Source organism: Salvelinus alpinus, chromosome 6 (genome assembly GCF_045679555.1).
Source record: "Salvelinus alpinus chromosome 6, SLU_Salpinus.1, whole genome shotgun sequence".
NCBI lineage: Eukaryota > Metazoa > Chordata > Actinopteri > Salmoniformes > Salmonidae > Salvelinus > Salvelinus alpinus.
In genome coordinates, this window is record NC_092091.1 from 20,503,112 (window position 1) to 20,522,340 (window position 19,229).

Consider the following 19,229-nt stretch of genomic DNA (forward strand, 5'->3'; position numbering starts at 1 on the left):
CCTGGCGCCAAGTTAAGCGGCTTTGTCAGGGAAAACCAAAGGCGCAAGTTTCTTATCCAGGCAGGACTCCCCAATATCTCAAGGTAAATGTTGCATGGCGATGGCTTGCAGTTTTGCTCAAGATACGTGTCTGTCTCGTATCTCTTTAAATGTCTAATGTCATCTTTTTGAGAAATTCGAGGTTCAGTTTACAACATGAGCAAACATCTGTCTGACAGAGAGCTGGTGACGTCAGACAGCCCCAGACTGAGTGCTAACGCTGGAACAGTGGGTGCACACATACACAGGCACAGTCACGTCTTGACATACGCGCGGGCACGTCATCATAGACGCTGGAATCACAGCCTTTGCTTTCTATAGTAGTGGTGCTCTACAGCGAATAAAACAGGCTACAAGCAAGGACGGACACCTATCAGAAACGCGAGCAGCGGTTTGTGGCACAGTTCTGTCGCGGGCAACTGATCGCTTTAAATCATGCTGTAGTGACTGAAGAGAGGCTAGTACAATCAATGGATTGGCTTTGAAATCGTTCACAATTTATTGGAAAGGAGTGTGTGAGACGGGGGGAGAGGGAACGCGCGAGAGAGGAGAGAGGAGAGAGAGAGGTGGAAATAAAGATTATTTCAACGATGGAACTTACAATGGAAAACATTGGAAATCTGCACGGCGTATCTCACTCTCATCAAACGGGTGACTTAATGAACTCTCCGCACCACGCACGGCAGTCCTTGGCGTCGCATCGGAACTTGGTGTCACACGGACGTTCAGCCATGGTGTCCAGTATGGCCTCAATATTAGATGGATCTGGGGAGTATCGCACAGACCATGCGTTGTCCGGTCCCTTGCACCCCGCAATGACCATGTCCTGCGACTCCGGGATGACCATGAGTAGCACTTACACTACGCTGACGCCGCTGCAGCACCTGCCTCCCATATCCACCGTCTCGGAGAAATTTCACCACCATCCCCACCCGCACGCCCACCACCACCCGGCGCACCAGCGACTCGCCGCCGGCAACGTCAGTGGCAGCTTCACCCTGATGCGGGACGACAGGAGCCTTGCCTCGATGGGAAATCTCTATGGCCACTACCCTAAGGACATGTCCGGCATGTGCCAGTCGCTGTCCCCTCTCTCCAACGGCCTCGGGTCTTTGCACAACTCTCAGCAGACTCTTTGCGCTTATGGTCCTGGCGCCCACCTCTCCAACGACAAAATGCTCTCGTCCGGAGGCTTCGAGTCTCACGCAGCGATGCTGTCCCGGAGCGAGGACCACCTGAGCCGGGGATTGGGGGGGCACGGGGCCGGGATCATGTCATCCCTGAACGGTATGCCCCATCACACCCATCCGCACTCTCAGGCTAACGGGTCCATGCTCTCTGACCGGGAGAGGCAGACGGCGGTGGGCGGGCAGGGAGGTGGGTCCGGGCAGGTGGAAGAAATAAACACCAAGGAGGTGGCACAGCGAATAACTGCGGAGCTCAAGCGCTACAGCATTCCCCAGGCCATCTTCGCCCAGCGGATCTTGTGTCGGTCCCAGGGAACCCTGTCTGACCTGCTGAGGAACCCTAAACCCTGGACTAAACTCAAGTCTGGCCGGGAAACCTTCCGGAGGATGTGGAAGTGGCTGCAGGAACCTGAGTTCCAGAGAATGTCGGCGCTCAGACTAGCAGGTGAGTGAGGAGAAATGTGGCTAATGTGAAGGGATCAATTAAAAGTCAATGTGGCGAGACTATCAATTGCTACTCCAACAGATTATCACTTAAACAAGTTAGTATGGATTCTTGGAGGAGTTAACGATGGTTATTATTCGTTAAACTTTGTTAAATAACCATGTTGAATTGGTTGTTTGAAAAGATAAGTAAATCCAGATTGGATTGACTGCTTCATGCTCAGATAATAAAGTAGAAAGAGTAAACAAGCTAGGTTGTGCTGTGGTAGTCTACTCTGTTGGTGATATCCTAATTAGATGTTAAACCTGAAAAAGATAAATCAACTTGTTTTAAGTTTTTGAATAGTCATGCTCTTATTTGCTGGCAACATTATAGTAGGCCTATACTTGTAATTCATTTTACGCACGCGCGTAATAGGGACCACACACACACTCACAAACGAGGTGTTTCGACCACAGACAAAATTAAATCAAACAGGGAATGGCCTGAATCAAATTGATTGTGTATCTCTGTAACTGTATCATTTGGGCCACAATAACGAGAATAAAATGGTGCGATTATTGACAAAAAGACTGTAGTGTTGTAGTATTGATGACCCTTTGTCAAGTTTCACATATTCACTCTTCTTCTGGTGTGGAGTCGTTCCACAAGCCTCGCGCTAATTATATTTATGTGTTCAAATGGACCTGGAATTCTCGTGGGCCTTCCCTTCTCCTGTCTACTCCGGGAGGCGTAAACAAGGCGCGTCTGAGGTGTGCCTAGCAGCGGAGCAGCGAGTCAGGGGAGCGTGACCTCCCGCGAATCGATACTTCGGGTCCCGGCGTCCCTTTTTAAAGTAGCCACTAATAAATGATCAATTTGGATCTGAAAGACAGCTCAAGAAACAGATGCGTCTGTCTATGATTTTTTTTAAACATTCTGCTTAGGCTACACTTTATTTCTCAAGTATTTATAATAAATTATAAAGTCATACAGGTCGAATAGCGAGTTCATGGTGAACTAGTGTAAATATGTGTAAATAGAAGTAAAATAAGAACGGAGTGGAGGTGAAATAGGCCTAGTTGAATCTACAAATAGGCCTATCTTTGTGGTCAAAGGGGACTTTTCTTGAATCTACAACATACCAACTCTAAAACATTAACATTTAGCAGACGCTTTTATCCAGAGCGACTTACAGTAATGGGTCCCCTCGTGGGAATCGAACCCACAAACCTGGCATTGCATGCGCCATGCACTACCAACTGAGCTACACCGGACAATAACACTACAACCCAGGTTGAACATTGTGTTGTAGCCTATGCTGGCAATAAACATACACAGGCCTATAGTCAAACGTTTGTTTGTACAAAGGTCTATGCAATTATAGTATATATAATTACAAATGATTATGGCCTACACTAGCCTGCTTAAGGATGGCAAGGCAAAAAAGCATAAGGAAATTAATTTAATAACAGTTAAACCACAAAAGAATCATACTTCATTTTGGAAATTCAACAGACATATACCATTTAATTGTCACATATTGCTAATCACTCAACTTCGAGACAGATATTTTTGAGAGGGGATGTTCATATAAATCATTTGAAATAAGCCTGCGATTGAACTTGTCTATTTATCCATTACTTTTATATTTCACTTTGAATTCAAAAGTTGCAACAATTTATTCATATTTATTTATTCGTTCATTGGTTCATTTATCCACCCACGTTGCCAGTGAGAGATAACAGTTTGAAACATTGTCCAGTATTGTACTCCAAGCCTCTACCGTAAAAACTCTACGAAGGCAAACAAATCTACTGGAAATAGGGTTATTTTACAAGCTATAAAGCTTAGGAGCTAATTAAAGAGGCTTAATTAAGGGTGGAAAGCTATACAATCAGAAGAGTTGGAAGTGAGCGCCACTTTGATGTTTCTGCAGAGCACTCCGTTAGAACATGCATGCGCTTCAAACGTCAATCAGTACTTCTGTGTGTCGTATTTCAGTGGACAGTTCAATTAAGCAGATATAGTGGCATATTTTAGTTCCAGTCAATGCCCTATTGAAAAGCACTTCATGGAATATAAATTGTTACTTTGCACATTTAGCGGCGTTTTGGTATATAAAGATTTAAACACTCCACAATTGTCTCTTTAAGTGCCATTGCTAAACCTAATTAAACCTAATTGGACAGTGGGTTTTTTATATAGTCGCAACCTGGTCTCAGAGCATTTCGTTTTATTTTGTACATAAATCCGAGACACTCCATTTAGTATGATTTGTTACATGGTTACATAAGGAAGATGTTTACTTAAGGCAAAAACAAAGTAGGATGATTGGTAGGGTGAACGGGTAGGCTTATAACGCAAACTTCTAGCAACTCATAGGTTGCAAGTCTGGGTCTTATTACAGACAACTTTAGCTAATTAGCCACTTTTCAACTACTTACTACTTTTTAGTTACTTTTGCAACTACTTAGCATGTTAGCTAACTCTTCCTCTAACCCTAACCTTAACCCTTTTAGCTAACCCTTCCCCTAACCCTAACGTTAACCCTTTAACTTAACTCCTAAACTTAACCCTAACCTTATCCCTAACCCCTAGCCTAGCTAACGTTAGCGACCTAGCTAAAATTCATAATATATCATATGTTTAGAAAATTCATAAATTTTTCAAATTCGTAACATATTGCACGTTTTGCAAATTCGCAACATATAATATGAATTATAATTTGTAACATATCATACTAAATGGTTGATGGACATCCACAAACTAATACATACCATGCAAAACGTAACATATCATACTAAATGGAGTGTTTCGGATTTACATACAGAATAATACGAAATGCTCTGAGACATGGTTGATTGTGAACTGCATGCACTATACTAGAACTATGGCACATAACTTCCCATACTTGTGTTTCTGCATGCATAGGGTCTATATGTGCAGCATGCATGTCCGTTCGTATGCATTATTTTTTAGAATTGATAGACCTATGCTCTATTTGTTCCCGGTGGGTATTAGCCTGAACGCATTAAGGTTGACTTCGGATATTTGAGGATGATATAGGCTACATAGACATTCTTCATACTTCAATAGGCTATTCTAATCAGTATAGTGCAAGTACCATAATTTATTAACAATTATCAACCATTATAGTAGAGATATTATCGTAATTGTTATGGTTATTGTTATTATGGTAATAATTATGGCTATAATTGTTTAGTAGTTGCACTCTTTGAGAGCGAGCGCTGTTCCAGCAGGGTGTCACCTGGCCCTGACGTGCTGTCTGTTGTCCTGTGAGCTACCTTGTTCTGTTGTCAGTTGCTCTCTAGCAACATGGAGTTGGGCAAAATGACAAATGACTGTGGTATGGAAATGGTGGGCGCTACATTTTACTTATTGCATTTAAATCCACCATTATGCATGTGCGCATGCGGAGTGGGAGTTGGTGGTTGTGATTCTAAAAGGGACGCTGGCGATAGGCCTACTCGGTCGGCCATATCAATCAATACATTCAAATTACTATTCCAAATTCATCACAGTCACACAAATCAATGCCGCTGCCTTGCTTAGCTAATGTGAAAACGCCAGTGTCTGCACACTCACATGACAATCCTCCCCAGAAAATGTAAAATACGATGTAGTCCATTGAAACCCTAAAACGCATGGTTCATAATTGGAATGATGTGTAGTATTGTCCGCGTGAGGAGGGCAAGGTGAATCTCACAGAAGATACAAACCGATGAAAACAATTCGTCTTTGCATCTGTGTTGAATTCCACACTCCATCTCAATGTATTTGGTCGGGTCAATAAAGCAGTGATCGATAAGGATAGCCAGTGCATCTATCAATTATTCCCCCTCAGCACTCTCTCCCATTGGACTCTCCCAGAGTGTTGGGGGATGGCTGGGGGATTTAGGCAGGAGCTAGGAAAGGGGATGAGAGACTGGGAAAAGCCCCCATTGCACACATTTTTCTTTCTCTCTGTTGTAATCATGTTACATGTAGACTGGATGGAAAACTCCCCCTCAAAACGCCATTTGGGGTTTGGGTTATATAATCAGCTTGGATCTGTGTAAACATGTATCCATCAACGCATTGTTCCAGAATCACTCCGGAGCCATGAGGAAGACAACAGAGAGACAACCAAAATGATTCGATCCTGCCAAACCTCCCATGTGGAAAATACGACGCAATGAAATATTACGCAAGAGAATCGATCTCATTTATCCAAACATGTAAAGGGGGGATATCAACATTTTATCGTTTGTAAAATGTCGATTTTGAGGATGAGATTATGCTCTGTTCTAGTAATAGGCTATTCAATGAAAATACAGGCAAATCATGGATAGGGAGAGAATAGCTCAATAACAAACTTCATCACAGACTAGGCCTAGTCTACATGCCAATCACATCAAAGGAGGTCAACCTGTCTGCTGTCCCCATACTATTACTATGGAGCAAGATTTTTGGGGGATGGCTAGGATATTCATGATAAACTAATATAAGTGAAAGGAGTATTTTATGAATCTATCATCCAACAGTTTATATGCACAAGTAAGCCACATGTATGCAGCCTCCCTACTCCCGAAGTAACGCTGCCTGTCTGGGACATAATCCAAATGTCATCACTGTACCTAAGCAACGACCAACCCAGCCTGCTCCACACAGCACTAGCATTTCCATCCACCTCCAAGTGCAGGCTACATAAATGTTTACCCCCACCTAACAAAACCATTTTCAACACCTAACAAAACCATTTTCAATTGGGATCACCGCTGTCTTTGGTGCTGAAATCTTGATATGAATGGCGCTGTTGGCCTGTGTTTGAGGCCATGTATTATGGCTTTAATAAGGGGCTGTACAACATGGATGAGGTATGCTATGGAAGTAGGCTAGTGTGCCAGATGAGTCAAATTAAATAAATAATGTATATATATATTGTTCATAGGCTAGCCTGCGTCTAGCATAAGTCCTTTACCCAACACCAGTCAACACGTGATCAATAATATTACACAATTTCACAATCAGATCCGTCTCACCATCTTGTTGTAGGCTATGTTAAGACACATAGTCCAAAGTCCAAAGAATAAGGTCCATATTCAATCAAATCCGGAAAATGCTTTCCCGGGATATTCGCCTCCAAAATACACATTTTCCTATGGTGCACAACAAAACTAAAGGTTTCAACAAAAGAGACTGAGCATAAAATTAATCAAAAGCTGTGAAGCCAGAATGTTGTTAATAATCTTCCCAGGAAATCCGGTTCCTCTTTTTGATTGCATAGAACCTTTAGAAGTGATTGATTTAGGATAATCGAAAACAGGCTTTTTCATAAAGAGACGTGTTGATGCAGGCCTGCGAAATGATCGATGCGGACTTTAATAATTGATAAGCATGGGGAAGACAACGGGAGAAAATCATGCAGCTGCGGTTTCACAGACGCTCTTCGTTAAGCACAGCAATGTGTGTTGTAAATACTGGGATTCACACACGCGCGCTCGCGTACACACCACACACAGTGAAATCCTGTGGCTGTTGTGGACAATGGCCAGTACGCAGCCATTTTCCCCGGTGCAATAATGAAAAGCTATATTCACATTCTTCAAATCCATTCCAAATGTTTGTCAAGGCAGCCAGATGACGAATAATGATTTGTTCTGTGTTTTTCTGCCTTCGAGGAGGCGAATTGTGCACTCACATACATCTCCCAATTTTTACAGTGTAGCGTGCCTGCATGTGCGTGTGTGATCAGGATATAGAGTGCGCCATACATTGTTATGTCCGATCTGAATCTGTATCGATTTCCATTCTCGGGTCTCTCCTTTCCATCGCTGGAGCTGTGACATGCAGGCATACTCCCCTTTCCCCCTCCTCTTCTGTGCAATACCATTTCCCCCATTAACAGCTCACCCTTCATAACATACAACGGAATGAATAATAAACGCACGCTTTCATTGGCACGATGCAGCTACAGCATATGCTGTAAAAACTGGTATTCCACTAATCATAGGCTATGTTATGTTGACATTTCTCAAAAATTGCGAAGCAGTTAACCTATGCTGTAGATAAGGGAATAGCCGAAAATGACATTAGCTTAATTTCGTCCCATCAACCCAGTATAGCCAATAGGCCTATGGCCAGACAGACCTACGGTGAAAATGACAATGTCTCCATTAGGTAAAGGGATCAATAACAGAAGACTGTTCCGTCACTTACACAAGCCAATGTGGGCAGTCGCTCCACTCACACTGTACAGTAGTAGCCTTTAGTATAACCTCAGAACTTCACTGTCTCTTTACCATATTTGCATCACATATGCACACACAAAAGAGAGATAATACACACGGGGGCATTGCAATTATAAATGCAGCACATAGTTCTAACCCGTTTGCATCAATAGGCTTACAGTCTAGAATACCGTCTATTCTATTTTAGATGATCAATTCCTACGCTTTTCTGTCGCCCACTCTACAAACCGGATCGATAGGAGAGAATGACCTTTAAATCAAATTGCTAGGAGAATGAACTGTGCGCATGAGGTTAGCATCAAAGGGTTAAATGGCATTGCGTCACTGATTTCAAATATCAAACAGTAAGGGAAGCCATTTTCTGAAGCCATCCTATAAGATTATTGTTGTAAAATCACAGCAACACTTCCCTGCCAGATAATAGAATCATTATTTTGTTTGCATTATATGTATTATTAGACACATGAAATGCATTGAATATTCTATCCAAAATCAATGTCAATAAGCCTAAGCTTATATTGTCATATTTGGCACCGTAAAAACAAAGGCATCTTGAATTGGGTCGATTTCCATAAATATTTTGGTGGCGTGGAATCAGAGTATACGAGACCACATTATCCCTAGCCTACCTATAAGCGTTACTTGGTTGTTTGAAACCTAACTGCCCCCCCCCCCCCCCCCCCCCTCACACACACACACACACACACACACACACACACACACACACACACACACACACACACACACACACACACACACACACACACACACACACACACACACACACACAAACTAAAAACAAAACACTAGGACCGAGTTTGGGAAACCCTGCAATACAGCACTTCTCGCGCGCCCTGTGTAACCGGTTGTAAATCCCTGAGCAGTGGTGTTGAAATGCCGACTGTCTCTCCGGTTAGAAGTGGCCGCTTATCTGACGTCCCGACAGGTCATCGCTTATTCAAGGTCCGATAATGGCTTGTTTAATGCCCGATCTAAGGCGAATACTGCAACGTTCGAAGAACAAAGTACACATTGTTCACCCAATTCTTAAGGAGAGAAAAGGCACACATCCCCATTTAGGCCTTGAACGAATAGGCTAATAGTAGCATTAGCAAACAGTCAACTAATTAGCCTGCAGTGATAATTGAATGGCAACATGCAATGACAACAGCCTCATCCATAGGCCTATACTGAATTCATAATCGTAGTTAGTGATTTGATAAACACAACCATGCTTGCGTGCAGGTTCGGTTGTAGACTATAAGTCTAAACACATTCTAAGGCAGTAAAAAACGTTTTTTAAACTGTGATTAAAAATGACTTCAGAAACGGGTCTCATTATAGGCCCTTAATAACATAAAACGTGTTCGGGCACCGCATGCCAACAATCTCCTGCATGCTGCATTGGCTTCATAGATTATTGTCAAAAGAGGATCATGGTTTTTAAAGGTGACAGCAAAGAGATAAATAAGTAGTCGAGGGCCTTAAAGTTGGGCCAAAAATTCCACATGTTGATGTTGATTATTTGCACACAATAACACACCGTTTGTCTACATTTTACAGTGGTAATAGTTCCAAAAATAGGATTGGAGACAATCTCTGATTTTACCACTCCTTATTTCACATCAGCTAACTATTTTCTAACACTGAAACTTTCAATGAACTCAGAGTTGAATAGTAGACAAGTAATTCCGAAGAGCATCCCAGCCTGACTCTTACATTGAAAACTGAAAAACTTATAATCATTTGGCATGAAAAAAATATTTTACATTACAGAAATATTATTGAATAGAGAAATCACTAGAGAGCCTGACAAATACAAATATTTGACAGTTAATCCTACCCTGAGAGCCGAGCCTGCATGCGCTCAAATACACCACATGCAACCAGGGTCGATCACACAGTAAAACCGCAGTCATACACACGACACACCCCACGCCGTACCCACAGATGCAACCCGAAACTCCAGTTGGGCAAACCCACACAAATCAACAAAGAAACAAAACGACCGTGAAATCAATTAATTCATTAATCAATGTTATATTACATGCTATTTAAACAAACGGAGTGGTTTCTAACATAAGAATTTGAATTTGTGTTTGAATATCTATTCAGCCAAGGCATCCAGCCAGGCTATCTTTTTAGGCCTATGTTTAAAGGCCTAAGGCCTATTCTGAGACGGCATCTTTAGGCCCCCTTTTATCCACTATTGGCTAAAGATTAAAAATGTTGTAGCTTGAAAAAGATATACAAATACATCATTACATCACATATTCATATCACATTCAATGATTCAATATCAAAATCAACACATTTAATCATTGTGTGTGTTTGTGTGTGTGTGTGTGTGTGTGTGTGTGTGTGTGTGTGTGTGTGTGTGTGTGTGTGTGTGTGTGTGTGTGTGTGTGTGTGTGTGTGTGTGTGTGTGTGTGTGTGTGTGTGTGTGTGTGTGTGTGTGTGTGCGACAATTGCATTAACCCAACACGCACCCAAAGATACTATGACAAACTTCAAGCCCAACTCTTTTAACATGCTGCACTTTTGTTCGATAAAGACTAGTTATTTATTTGATCAAATATTGGATTCATTTAATTTCCTCTGACTTGGTTATTACATTTATTATTATTATTAGTAGTAGTAGTAGTAGTATTTTATTTATTATTTATTTATACTATACTATGATTATGGTTTTATTGCCTAATATTTAGCCATATTTTCAGACATTTGAGCTGCCTCGTTGGTTGAATAACATTTTTTATACAAGTACTCATCTGCACTTTCTTTTCAGCTGACAACTGCAGAATTACGTCCATCAAGATCGACCTTTGAGACGATTTGCAGGCTGCTTCACTGATAACATTTTCAGCCCGTCCCATAAATCACTGAAAAGAAGAAAAACACAAAATGACTGACGAAAAGTTTTTAAACTTAAGGTTTGACTTAGTAAATAGAGGTAGGACTAGAGGCCATATGTTTTATGGTGCCAGAGAGCAAATTAACCAGTTCTTAACATGCCATGAACAGTAGGCTATGCTTACAGAAACAAACATCACAGTTGCGCTATGCGTTTTAACAGGAGCCCCTCACAATGTTGACAATAGCCTTCTGTCTGCACAGTGATATTGCTGGCCACACAGGTCACTCAAAAAAGATATTCACTAATCTGTGATCTGTTGTGGCCAGTCTTCCATACTGCCAATTAAATAACTCTGCCTTTTTTATTTGTCTTTACATTTGACCTTTGATGGAGGCGAATTCTTAATTTTTATTTCAAAAAGTAATACAACAATCCTCAATAAAGGCTCTGGTACAGGGTATTGCAGTTTTTCATTGTAGACCTATATCGTTTGATGATGCTAAACTTGTTGCTATAAAACAACTTAACAATAGAATAGGCTTTATGCAAAACATTTGCAGAAATACGATCACACAAAAAAAGACTGCCTACCTTCACAATATCTACATAATATGTCTGCAATTAAATCATGGAGGCCGATGAAGTTATGCTTTAATAATCTCTATTTCAGTAAAATAAAAGTAACAGCCCATAATAACGATTTAAAATGAGTCAGTCGTAGCTGATGATGGTGTGCATCTTGTATGTCCACCTCAGACATTGACCCAATGACTTGTTAGAAGCCAGCTATTAATAGTAAGTAATTATGAATAAGAGTCCATGGTTGACATAGTGACTGTTTCTCGCCTGCAGTAGCCCGGCCTCAGCGGGAGAGAGTCGCACCGCACCCAATTTCAGATCAGCCCCATTCAAGCCATCGATCCCAGGCAGAACGGTTGGCTGCACGGTGCGGTTAGTTATCGATTCCCCCACCATACCCCCCCCCCCCCCCCCCCTCACTTCAAATCCGACAGAGCACACACCTCTAGCCAGGCTGCAGAGGCAGTTTTCACACGCTCACATATTTATTTAAATACCATTTTGAATCTGGAAGTATGCGTGGGCAGGCTTTTACCGAAATTGGGGATTAGTAACTCAAGTATAATAATTCAATGAGACACAATTAAGCAAATTTGTATTGTAATCATATATTAAATATATATTAAATACATTCACAATTGATTTACCACGTATCCCATGGGCCTATTGTTATCAAACAATGTTTTTACTGATGATGTGGTAGACCTACATTCAACAAATGAGTCCAACTGAGAGATACACCTATTGTTATTGTGGGTTTGCTCTCACAGGCACCGCAGACCTCTTGACGTAAAAAAGATGATAGTTATTATTATGTAAATAATAGATCGAGTCAATCTCAGCGAAGTTAGTCAATGTTAACATTACCCCACTCTTACAAACATGTTGCACTGGCCCTTTTAGTGCTGTATCACATGAACTTCTCTGACAAAAATTATCCGTCGGTTATTGCCTTTCTTAATCAGGGAAACATCATAATGTACATACATTATATAAAGTAACGAGGTGTCACTAAATTATAAATATGTTTAATCAAAAAACAAAAGTTGAATTTATATCACTAATCTTTAGATGGGCACTCCTAAATTTCCTCAGCAGCCTGACTGTTTACTTAGCAATGCCACCATATTTCATTTTGCAACTTTCACTGACATTCGTTGCCAATTATGTATGATATGCCATGTCAATAAATTTAAGCATGAGGTCTACAACATTTTCCAAGTCACTCATTTTGTCACATTTGACTTCAGTTAAACATTACTTGTAAGTATAAATTCATGTTTCCATCGATAATGTGAGCACTTGAGCACTGTTTCTAAAGGCATTTTGCAGCTCTATATGACTATATAGTCATTATGGTATTATTTTGATATTATATCACATCAGGTTCTCGGCCTGCATAGGTAAATACAGGGTATTTATCTAAAGGTGATTAAGGAAGTGCTCGCTTCACTTTTATTAAAGAACAAACATCTAATAACAACATTTGATTGGTGAATTTTGCACACAGAGAAATCTATTTGATGATCTCAGATATAATGGAAGCCTAATGACTGGTAAAATATAAAGTATCTCTTCAAAAAAGAACAAAAAAGCTTAAGTCAAATGAAAATGTAGGCTACCAGTGAATTTATTCTGAACTGCAGTTAGAACCATTCTTCTTCCTAATAAGATATTTGAGCAGGTTGACTTTCAAAGTGGTCCCGAGTGAGTGTTATTGAAGCTGTGGGGGAATGCCTTGCAGCGGAGCCGTGTGGAAGGTAAACAAACAAATTGTATCAAGTTATCAGTATATTAGCACCAACTCTGCCTCATTACATTAAGGAGTATTGAGTTGTAAGTTTGCATTGGGAAACCTTGGCACTGCCCTGCGGTCTGAATGGAATAAATACTGTACAAACTAGCGTTTAAAGTGCAGCCCAGTCGATACACAGCCTACCAATCTTTGTGCAACATAAGTCAAAACAAAATCCATGGATTTAAAATACTGTACGCCCCATTTTACAGCACTACCCAAGGTCTGAAGAAAAGGTGCATCCGATTCTGTGGCATCTAGAATCCTGCAGGGGGAAATAATAGAGTTTTAGATAACACACTGATACATGCCAACTGGCAGAGCCTATAAGGTAGAGAGAAGTGCCTGGGGTTCTTTTCTGTAAGGGCAATGGAAGCAGGACTTGAAGTTGACTTTATCGTGTGCATGAACATGTTCAACCGTAGCCAGTAAAAACAAATATTGGGAGATTCATTAAAACAGTGGTCTATGGCTAGATCATATATACAACCAATAGGCTACACTTTAACAGTAAGCCTACATGAATCTGTGTTTACATTTAGGAGTGTTGTCATTAAATATGTAGCCATGGCTATTAGACATTAGTAACATGTTGGACTAGCTGATCAAAGACCTATGGGCTATTCATTCTGCAGTGCCAATAACCAAAACACATCACAACATTACGTGCATTACATAGATCCAGTATGATTTCAATGTCTAGAGATAAACATCTATTTTATTTTGACGTAGTAGGCTGTTGTTTTTCTCGAAAAAATAGAACCGCAGCACAAAATTGACAAAAGAGTGGCCTTTGGATAACCCAGACAGGAACTGACTTTTGAAGCGAAGTCCTTGAAATAACAGGCTTGGTTGGCTGGGCGCCATTATGAGTGCAATTAACTGGTGCTAACGGGTTATGAGGACCATTGCAACCACAAAATTTGAGCAAATAAAACCTACAACTGACCAATTCGAGAAGCATCTCTCGAAACTTATGAATCTTTTCCCTTCCCATTCTCCCTCCGAGGCATAATTAATTGGACGAACTGAATTTCACACACGAATTACTCACGAATCTATCGACCGATATTGAACGCCCAGGGCCTTTCTCGTAACCTTTTTTGGTGCGTTGCAATGCTACGAATATTAACGACCAGAGAAAGAGAAAAGTTATAAAATAACTTCAAACTTTATATTGACTCCCGTTTTAGATTGGGGTTCAATACAAATGTGTTGAAGTCATGATCTGCCCGTGCATTGTGAGATTGTTTTGAGTGACCATGACAAAAGCCAACACCCATTGGACTATATTATGGTAAACCCTACACGGACCCAAATGTATTGATTGGTAATGATGATGATTCATTGAGTAGGGTATACTCTGTAATGTTTGTAAATGAGTTGCTAATATAACACAACGTCCCCCTAACCGTCTACACACGCCAAACCGTAGGCTACATTATCCAAAGCAATTCTCAGGTTTGTGACTGAAAAATATTGAAAGTAAATAAATAATGTCTATCAATTTATAAGGCTTCCACTGATGCCACAGTTTGAAGTAGCGAACGGGTAGAATAATTGCCATGGTGTGGGGGTTGTAGTCTGGGCAGAGTAGGCCATCGTGAAAGACGAAAATAAAAGCCAAATACATTTGTATTATGAGTCCAATATGGGTTGTGTTTCGTGCATGAGTTTATGTGAGTTTATGTCAGACTCTGTGCTCTGTGTCTTCTGTAGCTCTAAAAGCTGCAATGATCGATTTTCTTCTTTTCTACAGCGTGATTCAGTAATCAGGGCCCCCTTCCTCACCGATCGATCACTATTGATTTGCCTACTAAATCCAGCGCCTGTAGCAAGACAGCCCAGTATGGCGCCCCGTACGGCCAGGGCACAGCGCGAGTGACACCTACTGACTAAGAGACGATAAAACAACAGGGTCAAAAGTCTCCCACAGAGCTCTGTGTACAACTCAAACATAATGGGATGAAGGGGCTGGATGGAGAGAGGGATACGAATGGATAGCTGTGTTAATAATTATACAATACACACATAACTAGGATATTGAATCTGTTATCACCTGTTGCCCAAGAAAACTACAATGATGATATATCCACTCTAGACCGTATGAAACTATCATCATCATCATCATCATCATCATCATCATCATCATCATCATCATCATCATCATCATCATCATCACCACCACCAGTCTGTCTATAGAGCAGACACAGTGTATAGTGTATGATTGTGCTTAGGAGAGGTCTGGAGTAGTCTTGATGTGAAATACAAATATGATAGTTGTGCTCATGTGGAGGTTAGGCCACTGTAGTAAACAGATTTGACTGCAATGGTTGATCAATGGGCTCTGTCCCACTGTAATTAGACACACAGCACCACAGCGTGGCTCCAGCAATTTCAGCACAATCACACACACACACACGCACACACGCACGCACACGCACGCACGCACGCACGCACGCACACACACACACACACACACACACACACACACACACACACACACACACACACACACACACACACACACACACACCAGAGAGAGTATGAAGGAATGAAGGAATAAAGTAAGATTGGAGTGAAAAAAGAGAGGCGACAACAGGGGAAAAAACTGACTGCATCAAATCCTCCTCCTATGCATCTAAACCTGTCTCCTCATGTTTTCACTGTTCATATCACCTTTATACACAGGTCCAGTACATACGGTAAGCAGTATATGTTTCTATTTGGTGCTTCTAAGTACTACTAGAGGTTTTCTTTTCAAATTTCTCCCCATAGAAGTCAGTGCACACTTAACACTCCAGTTTGTGTTGGAGGCAGTTATAAATACCATCTCAGCGCTCAATGGATAGGGCTCCAGTGGGCTCTGTTTGAAGTAGCAGACTGCAGACCTGCTGGAGGGGATTCTGACCTCAGTCCCTGTAGAGAACCCCCCAATTCCTACAGCAATGTGGGTCAATATATCCCTCTCCACCACTCCTTTTCTCTCATACACACATGCACACACACTGATCTCTGTTTCGCTCTCCTCTCTCTCTCTCTCTCTCTCTCTCTCTCTCTCTCTCTCTCTCTCTCTCTCTCTCTCTCTCTCTCTCTCTCTCTCTCTCTCTCTCTCTCTCTCTCTCTCTCTCTCTCTCTCTCTCTCGCACGTACGCACGCGTACGCGCACACAAATGCTTACTATTGTGCAACAGTCACTCAGTCTCCCATTGCGACCCAAACTGCATTAATATTGAATCAAACAGCAGTGTCTCCACCAGGCAGCCAGAGCAGCTCACCGCAGGCTAGCTCCCTGTCTGCACTCTGCAGGATGGAAGGAATATTCCCACTGGGCACCAGGGATGGATTAGCTTTAAATCAAGTTTAATACATGGCAATATACGCAAGCTCAATATATTTTGCTGCTGTATAAACCCGTTTTTACATCTTTAAGTACTGGCTAATGACTCATTTCCCACATCTTCCCTTAATTCTCCCTCTGCATCTCTCACCTTTTTACTATCACTGAAGTAGTCGTAATCATATAGTATTGCAGTACCATAACTGTAACACTGCATTTATGCTATGTTGTTCTCTCCCCCTTTGTCTCCCCAACCCCACCCATATCACCCCTCACAGCCTGCAAGCGCAAGGAGCAGGAGCATCACAAAGACCGCAACATGGTGCCCAAAAAGCAGCGGCTGGTCTTCACGGACCTGCAGCGCCGCACACTCATCGCCATCTTCAAGGAGAACAAGCGCCCGTCCAAGGAGATGCAGATCACCATCTCCCAGCAGCTGGGCCTGGAGCTCAACACTGTCAGCAACTTCTTCATGAATGCCCGGCGCCGCTGCGTGGACCGCTGGCACGACGAGCACAGCATCAGCCCCGGCCAGCCGGGCACCTCGGCCACCCCTTTCTCCAAGGCCTGAGACGCCCGGGGGGAGCCACGGGGTGGCATGGGGATGGGGAGGTGGTACCTCCTGTATCCCACTTCGTTCCTAATAACCATGTTGATGCCTCCTCATTCGTGCCATGCAACCACGTCTTGGTCAGTCGTAACTGTAACCACCACGATCCTGAACATCTCACCACTGGACTGTTATGAAGCAAGTGAAACGTAAAGGTAACATGTAGTCAGGTCCACACAAGGACAATCATCTGTTTTTCGATTGAATCAGCTTTCTGTTGATGGTGTCAGTCCATTTACACTACAGACACCATGATATGTTGCTTTGTTTAAACGATCTCAAAATCAAGCCTCGGCCAGCCTCCCTATCCAGGTAGTTGCTACTGAATCCCTCCCAGCACTCCCCTTTGTGTCAGCTACTCTGAGTCTCTCCTCACATCTCTCATCTCTCCACAAAGCAAAAAGGACAGAAGAACGGCAATAAACATGACAGCACACAGCCCTGTGATCATACCCAGTTCTGTGCACAAGGCCATCCTGGAGAAAATAACACAACCCCATTGAAAAAACAAAAGCTCAACCTCTCATTTCCTCTCCTCCCTCTATCCACTCCTTCTTCGCCAAAGGTATTCCCTGATGGCCAGCCATTTCAGCGAGCCACTCGAATCATACTCTGGCAAACTAATGAATCGAAAAATGAATCGATGCAGACAGGGAGAGGGAACGGGGCTTTGACCCTTCTTGAAGGTGAAACAGAAGACGCTTGGCAATAAAGATACTCAGATCTGCCCGGCTGCCTAGGTCTATATTGTTGCACAGATGTTGGAGGCCTGCAGGGAGACTTTCGTTGCTTGGGAGAAGCAGAAGTGTCTGTCGGGGAGGTGAGGGAGCGATACGTCTGGACATGCTCTTTGTTCAGGAGGGAGCTGCTTTTCACTGATCAATACAGAAACCAAGCGACAACACGGCCAGGCAGGCGACAAGCGAACGGCATTATAACTGCTGTATAGAATGTAAGAAGAGCACATGGAACCCAGTGGAGGTGGCGACACAATGGCCTAACAGCTGCCCAGTCTGCTCTGCACATAAGGTGCCCCAGTGCCCCCTGCTGGTTATAAGAGTAAGCTGCAGCCAGCAGTCCTCTAGGAAAGGCCTCACGGTGTGTTCCAGGGCTGGGGAGAGAGAGGCCATGGCACATGTTCAGGCCCTCGCAGATCTCTGAAGGCAGATCAATAGTGAGCCATTATCCTATTGTTGTTCCTCATCCAACGAGGACTGGTGAAGTAGGAGGAGGGGGATGGTTCAAGTAGCGCCCAGTACTCTGGAAAATAGAAGTCAGGTTTTTAGCAAACACTCCAAATACGTTACCTTGATAATACTCACCAAGCAAATAGATGGCCTTGTGTCACAACCCACACGCTAGGGTATTGAAAAGATACACACAGAAACACATACAGCTGATATAGAGATATGTCTCAGTTTCATTTAGTGGACAGAGGGGTAATGATGGATCCAGAAACATTTGAGGTGCTACGGAGATTGAGCTTTACCTCATCATTTATGCAAAAATGGTGAGGAGGTTTCCTGTTTTGAAACATCTCAAATGACACACAGTTTAGATGCATTTATCCGTCTGTTACCAAAAATTATGATCAGCAGATTTGGAAAAGAGCAAATTTCCCACTGGATATTCCCACACAATGGTTATTATCTGTGGCTAGCCATCACACACTACAGTCACAAATGCTACAAGAACTAGTGCCAATGCTAACTGCCTTAATGATAATCAGAGAATATGGTACTGCATTCACACACAGCTACAGTGTACCCTACCCATAATGATGGGCAGCATGTACCATAGCAACCAACAATCAACTTTTAAGTGAATTAGAATCTACTTTTTTAGAAAACGAAAAGTTAACCAGATTTTAAGGCATACAATACCAAACCTCAAAACCACAAGATACCACAATATGTGTAACAAAGACAAATCCACCAACACATTTTTGAAACAGAGGAAAATCTCTCTCTTTCATTCTATCTTTGGTTCTCTACCCCCTCTTCCCCCATCCCCCTCTTCCCTCTCTTTCTCTCTCTTTCTCTCTTTCCCTCTCTTTCCCTCTTTCACTCTATAATATTGATGCGGGTAATTAGTACCATAGACACAAAGTTTCTCTTTCTTGTTACTTCTGTGCTCTGTCGTGC

At 42.2% G+C, this 19,229-nt stretch overlaps 1 protein-coding gene across 2 annotated transcripts; it reads left to right on the forward strand.

Annotated features, from left to right (window-relative positions):
* Window positions 1-300: 300 nt before the first annotated feature.
* On the forward strand, window positions 301-17,148 carry LOC139578322 (hepatocyte nuclear factor 6-like). 2 transcript variants are annotated; one of them, XM_071405754.1, is made up of 2 exons: window positions 301-1,671; window positions 16,754-17,148. In XM_071405754.1, exons 1-2 carry the CDS (start codon window positions 630-632, stop codon window positions 17,044-17,046), a joined length of 1,335 nt encoding a protein of 444 aa, XP_071261855.1. In that variant the 5' UTR covers window positions 301-629; the 3' UTR covers window positions 17,047-17,148. The 2 variants fall into 2 exon arrangements, with proteins under 2 accessions (XP_071261855.1, XP_071261856.1); XM_071405755.1 differs by lacking the exon at window positions 16,754-17,148 and adding an exon at window positions 10,693-11,727.
* The last annotated feature ends 2,081 nt before the right edge of the window (window positions 17,149-19,229 follow it).

Coding starts and splice junctions, on each gene's coding strand:
- LOC139578322 (XM_071405754.1), top strand. CDS start 630: ATGGAACTTACAATGGAAAACATTGGAAATCTGCACGGCGTATCTCAC. Junction 1,672..16,753: donor GTCGGCGCTCAGACTAGCAG/GTGAGTGAGGAG, acceptor CACCCCTCACAG/CCTGCAAGCGCAAGGAGCAG.